Source organism: Lagenorhynchus albirostris, unplaced genomic scaffold, assembly GCF_949774975.1.
Source record: "Lagenorhynchus albirostris unplaced genomic scaffold, mLagAlb1.1 scaffold_428, whole genome shotgun sequence".
NCBI classification, from domain to species: Eukaryota; Metazoa; Chordata; class Mammalia; order Artiodactyla; family Delphinidae; genus Lagenorhynchus; species Lagenorhynchus albirostris.
The window spans coordinates 1-11,939 of NW_026783439.1; the positions used below are offsets into that span (position 1 = coordinate 1).

Here is an 11,939-nt window from a genome sequence, read left to right on the forward strand (position 1 = left end):
GTCCCTGAGGGCAGAGTCCGCGTTCCGCAAGCTGCCCTCCCCGCCGGCCCCGCGGTGGGGGATGGGCCTCGATCCCTCCCACCTGCCCACTCTCCGCCCCGAGCTGGATGCCGGGGAGCCCCGCCGGCGCCTCCTCTCTCCCCAGGGGCCAGGTGGGGCGGCCGGCGGGGGGCGGGGCGCTCCCCAGAACCCCCCTCCCTCCTCCCCAGCTGGCGGAGGCTCCGCCCCAGGGCTGCCTGGCCAGTGGCTTCGCTTCTGGTTTCGTTTCCCAAGGCCCGGGCTCTCTCCTTTTCCCTTCCCCCAGCCCTTTGAATTCCTGGCTCCTTTTCCACTTTCTGGTCTCAGCTCCAATGTCACCTCCTCTGGGAGACTCTCCCGGACCACCCTGGCTACAGGCACCGCTCTCCCGGCCTCTCTATTACCCCGTCCTATTTGTATTCTCCAAGTCACTGAACAGAAGCAGAAAGTATCTTCCTCATTTATTCATCTTCCAGGGTCTTCTCAGAATGAAAAACAAAGGTCCAAAGAGTGCTCTCAGCAGCGGTCCCCAACCTTTTTGGCACCAGGGACCGGTTTCGTGGAAGACAATTTTTCCACAGACGTTTGTGTGTGTAGGGATGGTTCAGGCGAGCGATGGGGAGCGATGGGCAGCGGCAGATGAAGCTTCGCCCTCCCGCCACTCACCTCCTGCTGTGCGGCCTGGTCCCTAACAGGCGGGGGACCGGTACCGGTCCGCGGCCTGTAAGTTGGGGACCCCTGCTCTAAAGGGCCTGAAAACTTCTCTGACCTCTTCCCTGGCAGCAGAAACAGCACCTCTCAGCCCAGGGCCTTTGCAGTGGCCCTTTCCTCTGGCTGGAACACTCTTCTTCCACAGCTTTACTACCTCTCCCACTTCATCAAGTCTCCACTCGATGTCACCTCTTCGGAGACCCCTCCGCCACCACCAGCTGCCTGTCCAAACAGCACACCCTTTCATTACTCTCGTCCTGCTCTGCTTTTCCATTTCCCTTGTCACCTTCTAAGATACTAAGTAATTGCTTTATTAAGTTTATTATTGTCCACCTCCTCATATCAGGGATTTTTGTTTATAATTTTACTGCCATATATTCAGTGCCTAGAACAGTGCCTGGCACACAATTTATTTGTTTTCATATTTCTTTTTCCACCCCATCCATCCCCTCATCCATAAGAAGAGAGGCTCTGTGAGGCGATTCCAGAGCTGTAGCCCCATTGTCTACAACAGTGCCCACAACATAGTAGATGCTCAATAAACCACACGTTAATCAAACTCAGACTTCTTCCCTTTATGACCTGGAAAGACCCACTTGGAGACTCTGAGTCTCCTTTTTCCCGGGCCAAAAAGATAGGTTGTGAGGGAAATTATGTGAGTTTGCCTAGCAGATTAGCATTTTACTTTTTTTATTATGAAAAATTTCAAGCACAGAGAAATGATAGAAAAAAAAAAGTATGCCTTCTGAGCACTTGAATACCCTCCCACCTAGATTTAATTTTCAACATTTTAAGTTTCCTTTACCTGCAGATGTGTATGTACATTTTTTCTTTTGCGGAACCATTGGAGAGTAAACTGCTGACATTTTGACATTCTACCCCTAATTAATAGCTCAGCAGACATCTCTTAAGAGTAAGGACACTTGCCTACAAACCACAATCCTTTTTCACATCTAAGAGAATTAAGAATTCCCTAATATTATCTAATATTCAGTCTATATTCAAATTTTCCCAGTTTTCTCAAGAAGGTCTTTTGTAGAAGTTTTTACGCCCAAATCAAAACCAGAATCTAATGCAGGTTCACATGCCTATTTGGTTGTAATAAATAAATTATATAGTATCTTTTATTCTGAAACTTCCTCCCCCTCAACCCCACCAATCCCTTCTTGTGATTTCTTGAAATTGAATTTTTGGTAGAACAACCCAGTTGCGCTGTAGATGTCCCATATTCTGTTTTTGTCTGACTGTGTTTGTGTTTAATTTTGTACATGCGAATTCAACTCTTGCAGAAACCCTATGTGGCAGGTACTCTTCAGCTGAGTTTTTTTTTTTAATCTCCTTGTATAATTAAACTTTCTTTTTTTTATTTGTCTGTGCCCCACAGCATGCAGGATCTTAATTCCCTGACCAGGGCTCGAACCCGTGTCCCCTGCATTGGCAGACGGATTCTTAACCACTGTGCCACCAGGGAAGCCCTAGTTAGCATTTTTGATATCTTACTTTGGTCAGGAGTTTTATTCACAAACAGTTCTTCCCATAGGAAGAGTTAGCAAATGAGCTACTTGAAGAAGGTAAAGTCCCATTGTCGTTTTATCTGACAAGTATTAAACTCCTGCCTACTTGCGCCCCACCCTGAATGTCTCACTTGAACTAAGCACCTATGCTATTACAACTATTACTACTGAAAAAAAGGACACGTTACACACCACTCTGAGCATTTTGCAGGAATTGTTTTATTTAATCCTCAAAACAATCCTCTGAGCCAGACGCTATTTCTCTCACTTTAAAAGTGAGGAAACTGAGACCCTCCTAAGGGACTAAAGCACTTGCCCAAAGTCAAACAGCTACTTAGGGAATGGAGCCCAGGGTGGGATTCCAGTGGCATCCCACCCCCACCCTCCCACTCCAGCCTGTAACCACGATTGAATACAACTACCCAGCATTTGCTGATATAGTGCTCTTATAGGTACTACCTTATTTTAATTTTCCTAACTCTCAACAGGTAGGCAAGACGACCCCCATTTAACAGATTTTGTAGGCTCAGAGACCAAGGTCACACACCGAGTGAGTGTGAGTCCGAATTTGAACCCAGGCCTAGCTAGCCTAGAGTGTAGACCCCTGTTGGGGCTGGGTGCGAAAGCAGCTCAGTTACTGGGTTTGGCAGGTGCGTGGGCAGGTGTGAGGGGTCCGCACCTTAGGAGACAAAAGCCCCACCCCGCCACTGTCCCACAGGGAAAAGAGCCACCCTACCTTTCCCCCCAACCCCACGCAGCTGCCCGGACATGCGCCCTAAAGCCAACTTCCTCCCTCTTCGAACCTGCCCCCTACAGGCTCCGCCCATCACCGTCTAGGACCAATCCCTGGATGAAGGGCGGGGTTGCCACGGGAGTGGGCGGTAGCTAAGGGGAGTCAGTAGCCTGGAGTCGTGAGCCGGAGTCAGAACTGCGTCTCACAACTCAGGCGCCGGTTGCCGAAGGGGACCCGGCGAGCGATGCTGCCGCCACCGCTTCCTGATTGGCTGCGGGTGGCACCCTCTTCGTTCTGATTGGCAGCTGGTGACCTGGGTATGTAAATGAAGGGAAGAGGCCTGGGAAAGAAGGGGTACTGGCCGCGGGGTCCTTTGGCAGGTTCGATACCCGAGTCCGGCAGGTGCGCGCCAGGGCTGCCCGGGATCGAGACGCACGGGCCTCTCTGTGCCGCCCGCCCCGGCCAGGCCGGGTGAATCACGCCGCAGCCCGGGAAGGGGGCGGAGGCGCCGGCTCCCTGGCTCCGGCTGCGTGACTCACCCGCCCCCGCCGCCGCCGCTTCTGGAGGAGTAGCCTCCACTGCCTTCCGGAAGCGAGCGGAGGCCGAGAGGGCAGAACAGCTCTCCGGGGATCCAGGCACGCTATGTCCCGGGTGGCAAGCAGAAAAGACCGCGTCCCGCGGGGCAGCGTAAAGGGTCCCGGGGTATGGGGAACCGGAATACCCGGGGGAAAGCCGGCCTAGTTCCGCTAGGGGGCGCCGGGACTGGGGAGGCGGAGTCGGGGGTGGGGGCTGAATTCCTGTGGTTCCGGATGCTCGGGTCTGCTGGGAAGGAGGCGAGGACCCAGTTTTGAGTAGTGTGAGGGGTCACTCTTAAAGTTCTGCTGGTCAAGGATCTGGGTACTGTACCCTGCAGGCTGCCTGGCTTAAAAAAGCAGGTTGGCTCAGGGGCACCCACCCCGGGGAAAGTGTGGGTCCTCAAACTTCTCTCCGTGAACCCCGTGCCCATCAGGATTTTCCGGCAGGCTCTGTCCACTCTGTCTCCCAAATAAATCCTGAATCGACCAACTTCCTTCCATGTCCACTACCGCCTTATACTCCCAAGTCATCATCTTTGCCGACCCCAAAGAGTGCAGTAGCCTTCGAATGGATCTCAGGGCCACCCTCCCCGCCGCCCCCCCGCCCCTCTCCATCCTCCTACCCCTTCCTCTTAGCAGCCAAGGGGATCTTCTGGAAACTTAATCAGTCCACAATACCACTGTCCCTGCTCAAAACCATTCAATGACTTCCCACCACACTCATAATAAAAATCGAAGCTCCTTGCCTCTGCCTACTCTCAGAACCCCCCTGCCCCAACCCCCAGCCCCTCTCTCTCTGTGAACTGACCACAGCGTCTTTTTTCAGTTCAAACTCATCCAGCCTCTAGGTCTTTCTTTGCCTTTGTTGTTCTTTATTCCCAGAATGCCTTCCCCCTGGTTCTTCCATGGCTGATTCCTTCTCATACTTGAGGGCTCATTTCAATTGTCACCTCCTCAGGGGAGCCTTCCTTGACCACTCTCCAGAACCTTTTAGTATTTCCTAGCACCATCTGTACATTTCCTGTATTTGTCTATTTATTTATTGTCTGATACTATTAGTAGACAATAAATGTTTGATTAAACCATGTGAAACAATTGCTTTTGTGGGTAAAAAAAAAGGTTGAATATTGGACATTTCACATGGTTCATCGAAGAAATAAATATTAACAGTTATTATTAATAGTACTTATTCACAGGAGTAATTGCTATGTACCAGGCACTGTTCTAAGTGCTTTTTGTATCTCATTTATTGCTTAAAACAATTATAGGAAATAGATACAATTATCATTCATGTCTTAAAGTTTCCCTAAGAAAGCCTAGGCTCAGAGAGGTTAAGTGATTTGCCCAAGATCACAGGGACAGCAGTGGTCCGAACTTCACATTGGCTTTCCATAACTGAGTGACTCTTCACTCCCCACAGATGATGCTGAGCAAGGGCCTGAAGCGAAAGCGGGAGGAGGAGGAGGAGGAGGGGAAAGAAGCCCTGGCAGTTGACACCTGGTGGCTGGATCCTGGCCACCCAGCAGTGGCACAGGCACCCCCAGCCGTGGCCTCCAGTTCCCTCTTTGACCTTTCGGTGCTCAAGCTCCACCACAGCCTGCGGCAGAGTGAACCAGACCTGCGGCACCTGGTGCTGGTAGTGAACACACTGCGGCGAATTCAGGCGTCCATGGCACCCACAGCTGCCCTGCCACCTGTGCCCAGCCCGCCTACAGCCCCAGGCATAGCTGACAACCTGCTGGCCAGCTCTGATGCCGCCCTCTCAGCCTCCATGGCCAGCCTTCTGGAGGACCTCAGCCATATTGAGGGCCTGAGCCAGGCTCCCCAGCCCCTGGTAGATGAGGGGCCACCAGGCCGCCCCACTGGGGGAGCCCCACCCAGCTTGGGTGCCTTGGACCTGCTCGGCCCAGCCACTGGATGTCTGCTGGACGATGGGCTTGAGGGCCTGTTTGAGGACATTGACACATCCATGTATGACAGTGAACTTTGGGCACCAGCCTCTGAGGGCCACAAATCCAGCCCTGAGGATGGGCCAGGCAAGGAGGAAGCTCCAGAGCTGGATGAGGCCGAACTGGACTACCTCATGGACGTGCTGGTGGGCACACAGGCACTGGAGCGGCCATCAGGGCCAGGGCGCTGACTCCCCCAGAGCTGGGATGTTGATCTGGTGTCCAAACTGAGCCTGGTGGCTGGACCAACTCTCCTTTGAAAGACACAGCTGGCTTCCCTAGAGAGGGGCTTTGGAGAGAAAGAATCCAGTCCTGGGCAACTTCACCTCCGCCCTCTGGTCTCTGGCTGATGGGGGTAGTCTGGAATTGGCCCTTGTGATGAAATGACAGGGCCTGGTGGCTGGAATGTGACTGGACCAGGCCCACTGCTGAGTCCCTGGAGGCACAGCTTGGTATACTCTTTCCCTGAGGTGGGAAAAGACCCCAACCAGTTTTTTTGAAATTAAAGCCAGTCGTGGGAAGTCTCAAGTCTGTGTATTGCTTTATTTCTGGGCTAAGGCGAGGGTGATAAAATAACCTCTAACATTTATTGAGCCGTGGACACCCAGCACAGTTCTAAGCACTTGACATGTGTTAACTGATTTAATTCTCATCACAAGATGGGCATGTTATTAGCCCCATTTTATAGTTGAGAAAACTGAGGCTCCAAGAAGTCATCACTTGAGGAGATAGGTTTCAAAGTTTACTGCTTTTTGTTCTGAGAAGCAGACCAGTTAGGTCTGGTAACTGGCCCTCTGTTAAACTCCTGGGATATACTCAGCCAGGTCTCCCTGATGTGGCTGTGTGTATACATGGTGGTGGAGGAGGAGCCCCGGGCCACTATTTAAAAATGAAATCTAGTCCTTGCCTGGAGTCCACCTGTGTGTCTTGGGGGCTGGGGTGGGGGCAGATGGGAGCTTTCAGAATGGGGCAGAAATAAAAGCACAAAGCTAAAGGCTGGATGGATCCTGTCCTTGGAGCGCTGACTGAGAGCCAGCTCTCCAAAAAACACTGAAAGAAAGGGACCCTCCAGCAAGTTTTAAATAAAATCCACTCTGGGTCTCAAGTCTCTCTTTGGGCAAGGGATAAGGCAGCTTGGAAGCTGATTCCGAAATAAAGTCACCAGGTGTGGTGGCTTGACAGAACGGCAGGCGATCCTGCTTTCCTTCTAGCTGGGGCCACCTGCCTGACAGCCTGTGTGATAGGGTTGGCCTGAGCGCCGGGTGTCTGCGCCGCCCCCGCCGTCCAGCCGCATTCCTGGCCCCGCTGGGAGGGGCCCGCACACTCAGAGGCCTGGCACGGGACCCAGGCAGCGTCCTTCCTGGCGGCCGTGGGGGCAGGGCAGCGCCCGGGGTACGGGACGGAGGGAGGGGCACGATGAAAGCTGCATCTGGGGAGGGTGGAGGTGGGTTGGGGGGAGGGGCAGAGGGTCGGACGGTGACCTGAGGGGCTGGCTGCACTTCGAATGCGGGAAGCCCCGACTAAGGGGCACTAAAATCGTGGGGCTCGGGTGCCTCCACTCTGGCCGGAAGCTTCAGGGAGGCTGAAGCTGGGGTGGAAACGGGGGGGGTTGGGAAGGGAGGGGGGACAGGGGAGGGAGAGAGGCAGGCTGCTTCGGCCGGCCACTCGGGCCTGGAAGGGGCGGGCAGAGTGGAGCTTCCTGGAGGAGCGGAGGAAGTCGTGCCCATTTTTGGAAGTGGATGGGATGGCCCCGGGTGGGGAGTGGAAATGGCCCAAAGGGAGCTGGTGCCCAAGGCTGAGGATCCTCCGGGTGCCTGACTCCAACACCTGGTGACTCCAGCCCCTGGGCAATGGGACTCAAACTCGGTTTTAACCCAGACCCAGACCTTGGGAGTTTAGGCTGAGCGCAGCAATGCCCCCTGGTGCCCAGTCTGGGGGTCTGTCCTGCCACTGCCTTAGATTCCCTGGAGACCTGACCAGTGGTCAAGGAGTCCCCAGTGTGGAGTCAGCAATGCGTTCTGTTTACAACACCCTGAGGACCTATTTCTGATGTCTCTGGGTGCGAAACTGGGGGATAATCTGTGATACCTACTTCTATTTTTTTTTTTTTTTTGGCTGCGTGTTGGGTCTTCCTTGCGGCGCATAGGCTTTCTCTAGTTGCGGCGAACGGGGGGCTACTCGTCATCGGGGTGCGCAGGCTTCTCATTGCGGTGGCTTCTCTTGTTGCGGAGCACAGGCTCTAGGCACATGGGCTTCAGTAGTTGTGGCATTGCGGGCTCAGTTGTTGTGGCTTGAGGGCTCTAGAGCGCAGGCTCAGTAGTGGTGGCACACGGGCTTAGTTGTTCTGTGGCATGTGGGCTCTTCCCGGACCAGGGCTCTATCCTGTGTCCCCTGCATTGGCAGGCAGATTCTTAACCACTTGCGCCACCAGGGAAGTCCCTGTGATACCTATTGATGCAGGCAGCCTACCCATCTGTCAGCGATGGTCCCATCTGCCCCTGTGCCTGTTTGGCAAGCGTTGCTCCCCTCTCGGCAGAGTCTCTGTGTACAGTTTCTCCGGTTGTGCACTGCACATAGGCTCCGTATTTATCTCACACACCATGCATTTACATATTTATTAAGGCAGTTTCTCAGCAGATGGAGGTCAAGTGCCTTGGGGAAGGGGTGTGCCTTTTGCACAAAAGCAGCATATGGGCTAGATCAGCCCTGGTCCCATCTCCCTGGTGCCCTCGGTTTATGACAGCTTGTGCCTGAAGACCTGCCCTACTCTCCCCATGTCTGACCCCTGGACGATTGTGCAGCTCCCTGGCTCTGGTGTGCCCCTCCGCCCTCAGGCTCAACCCCAGGAGGCCACGCTACCTCGGCCAGCAGATTCCAGGGCCCACACCATTCCTAATGGAGCCACCAGCCCTGGAGCTGGGGCTGCTTTTCACAGAGCCTCTGTGTGCTCCCACCACGACACTCCCCAGGCCAGCTCCCCTCCATGGGCATTCACAGGGACCCCCATCACACACATATACTTCTTTCCTCCAGCACCTGGGAGAGCTGTCCTTGGTCTCCTCCCTCCCCTCCTTCCCTTCCCTCATTCAGCAAAAATTTATGGGTACCTACCCTACTGTGTGCCTGGCACTATATAAAAAGCAGATCTGACCACATCTCTCCCCTGCTCTGGGCCCCTCAGAAGGTATCCCGGTCCTTGCGGGGGCGGGGTCTGAACCCTGTACCGTCCAAGGCTCACCTTCTGCCCCTGTCCCATTCACTCATTCAATGAGCATTTACTGGACACCTACGGTTTGCAGTCCCAGTGTGGAGATCTAACGAAGCTTAGTCAATGATAATGATGATTATTATTATTTTGGCTGCACTGGGTCTTCGTTGCTGCATGTGGGCTTTCTCTAGTTGTGGTGAGCGGGAGCTACTCTTCGTTGAGGTGCACGGGCTCCTCATTGCGGTGGCTTCTCTTGTTGCGGAGCACAGGTTCTAGGCACACAGCCTTCGGTAGTTGCAGCACATGGTCTCAGTAGTTGTGGCACGTGGGCCCTAGAGCACGTGGGCTTCAGTATTTGTGGCGCATAGGCTCAGTAGTTGTGGCGCATGGGCTCAGTTACCCCGTGGCATGTGGGATCTTCCCGAACCAGGGATCAAACCCGTGTCCCCTGCCTTGGCAGGCAGACTCTTAACCTCTGTGCCACCAGGGAAGTCCAGTCAATGATTATTGACTCAATAAGCCATACTGTGTTGAAAGCCAGGCCACCTGTGTTTGAACTTCTGCTTTGCCGTTCTGTGGCTGTGTGACCCTAGGCAAGGTTCTCGACTTCTCTGGGCCTCAGGGTCCTCATCTGTAAGCTGGGACAGTAAGAGTACCTACCTCAAAGGGCTGTTGTTCTGAGGGGAGAGTGTTCTAGGCAGAGGGATGTGCAAGGGTTAGGGAGTGAGGGACCCTACAATCTTTTCAGGAATCTGTAAGCTGCTGGGTTTGATTGGAAACAGGGGAAAAGTGGTAAGGTAAGTGATGGAGCTGGAGGGGTTGGCAGGGACCAGGGCACACAAAGCCCTGGATGGGGAAACTTTACTCTGAAGGTACTAGGGTAAAGGAATCTGGAAGCAAATGGATCTCTCTGGCTGCCATTGGTGGGAGGTGAGACTGGGGGCCAGGAGTCCAGAGGGGAGGGAGGCCGCGGAGGGACAGAGAAGCCTTGGAGAGGAGACGGGAGGGGAGGGGAGGGGAGAGATGCTAGAGAGGACAGACTGTGTGGGTGATGAGCTGCAATAGATGAGGGGCCTAGGATGAGACCCAGGGCTCTAGCCAAGGGACTTGGGGATGGTGGGGCCACCGTGGGATGGTGACTCGGAGGGGGAGCAGGTCTGGGGTTGACACTGAGGCCAGAGAGGGACACAGCGGGTGCAGGGGTCTGTGAGGACACCCGGGGGCAGGCATCCAGGTGGCTGGGCCCCTGGAACTGGAGCTCCGTAGAGAGGGCAGGGGGCGGGAGCAGGCCTAAAGGAGGGGGGGTGAGGAAGACAGCAGTTTCCCTGGGCTGCACTGGGTAGGACCTGGCTCTTGCTTGGCTCAGACTGGGTGGGGAGAGGGTGGTCCCTGAGGAGAGCCTTCCACCTCCTTCCCCAGCTCTACAGGATGTCCTGTGTTTATGGAGGTGGCCTTGCCCGGAACTGGGACACTGGTGCCACCCCTTAAATTCAACTTCCCATGGCCACACCCCCTTGGGTGAGGAAAAGCAAGAGACAGAGAGAGAGAGACACAGAGAGACACGGAGAGAGATAAGGAATGAGGACAGAGACATAGAGGGGCACATAGAGAGACAGAGACACAGAGACAGAGACATATCTTTCACCACAAAAAACTTAGAGAAAACTGGGAAAGGAGGCTCCCTTCACCTGCTAAAGGGCAGCTACAAAAAACATACAGCTAACATCATACTTCATGGCAAAAGACTGTGCTTGTCCCCTAAGATTGGGAACAAACAAGGATATCTGCCCTCTGAGACCCAGAGAGGGACAGGATAGCCTGTACCAGCCTCCTTGTCTGTCTGACCCTGAGTAGCAAGGGGTGAATTTTCTTCCCAGCTCTAGCCTGGTCTGTCATCAGATTCCTTCCACCCTCCACCCTTTGTCCCTCCTGTAGGTACCCAGGGCCCTCAGAACAAAGTCGCAGCCCCTCCTCGTGGCCCTGCTGGCCCTCCCCTCATCTTCCCCTCACTCTCACATTCACCAGTTTCTCAAAGGGGCCCTTTGCATGGGCTGTTTCCTCTACCTGAAACCCACTCTCATTTATCCACCACCCACAGCTTGGCATGAACTCCTATGTATCCTTCAGGTGCCAGCTCAAATGTTACCTCCTCCAAGAAGCCCTCCATGCCATTTCTGATAGTATCAGAGTGCCAGACCCCTCTTACAGACCTGGATCCTTTTCTCAGAGCACTTAGCACAGAGTGTGTAATTATACACTCATTTCGTTAGTCACTTCTTTAGTGTCTGCCCCCCATGGACTGTGAGTCCTGTGAAGGCACAGTCACAGTCACTGCTGTGTCCCCAGCACCACCCAGCCCAGGGATGGATGGATACAGAGGAGGTGTCTGCAAATAGCTGGTGAATAAGTGTATAAATGAGAAGGACATGCAAAGGAAGGGGCATGTGTGGCTTTAGAGACACAGCCATGAACAAGGACACAGTTCTCAGCTCCTGGGAATTTCCTATGCGCTGAGCTCCGTCTGGATTCAGATCCTTTGCACAGGCTGTTCCGTCTGCCCATGAAACTGTTCCACTCCCTCTTCTCTCTCTCCCTCTTTTTTGTTTGTTTGTTTTGTTTTGTTTTGTTCTGTTTTTTTGGCCAAGCTGTGTGGCTTGCAGGATCCTAGTTCCCTGACCAGGGATCAAACCCATGCCTCCTGCAGTGGAAGCACAGAGTCCTAACCACTGGACTGCCAGGGAATTTCCACACTCTCTCTTCTCTTGCCTAGATCCTATGGGTCATTCAAGTCTCAGCTCACATGTCCCCTCCTACAGGAAGCCTTCCCTGATCTCCCTTCCTAGGGTGAAGCAGGTACCTTTCCTGGGCTACCCCAGCAGGGCTCTGACCTCTCTGCCTGCAATTCCCCCATTCCAACCCTGGCCACTCTGGGTCTGTCTCCCTGTTGGACTGTGAACTCTGTGAAAGCAGGCCCAGGCTATCTTGGTCACACTGTGTCCCCAGCACCATCCAGCATGGGGCTGGGCACAAGACCAGGTGCTTATTGACTGTTTGCTGACATTGAATAAAGGACTGCTCCCTCTCTACCCCCTGGTGCTTTGCCCGGGTTCCTCCTCCCTCCTTCCGGAAAACTCTTCCCTAGCTTTTTACCTGGCTCCCTCCTCAACCCTCCAGTTTGACTCCAGGAATCCTGTCCTGAGCCTGCACCCCGTGGTGAATTTAGGTCCGTCA

The 11,939-nt window shown here is 54.0% G+C and overlaps 1 protein-coding gene across 1 annotated transcript; it reads left to right on the top strand.

The window, feature by feature from the left end:
- Positions 1–3,135: 3,135 nt before the first annotated feature.
- SERTAD1 (SERTA domain containing 1) lies at positions 3,136–6,028 on the top strand. The gene is made up of 2 exons (XM_060138956.1): positions 3,136–3,293; positions 4,972–6,028. Exon 2 carries the CDS (start codon positions 4,972–4,974, stop codon positions 5,689–5,691), a length of 720 nt encoding a protein of 239 aa, XP_059994939.1. The 5' UTR covers positions 3,136–3,293; the 3' UTR covers positions 5,692–6,028.
- The last annotated feature ends 5,911 nt before the right edge of the window (positions 6,029–11,939 follow it).

Bases quoted from the DNA above. Each gene is read 5' to 3' on its own strand.
- SERTAD1 (XM_060138956.1), top strand. From the start codon at position 4,972: ATGATGCTGAGCAAGGGCCTGAAGCGAAAGCGGGAGGAGGAGGAGGAG.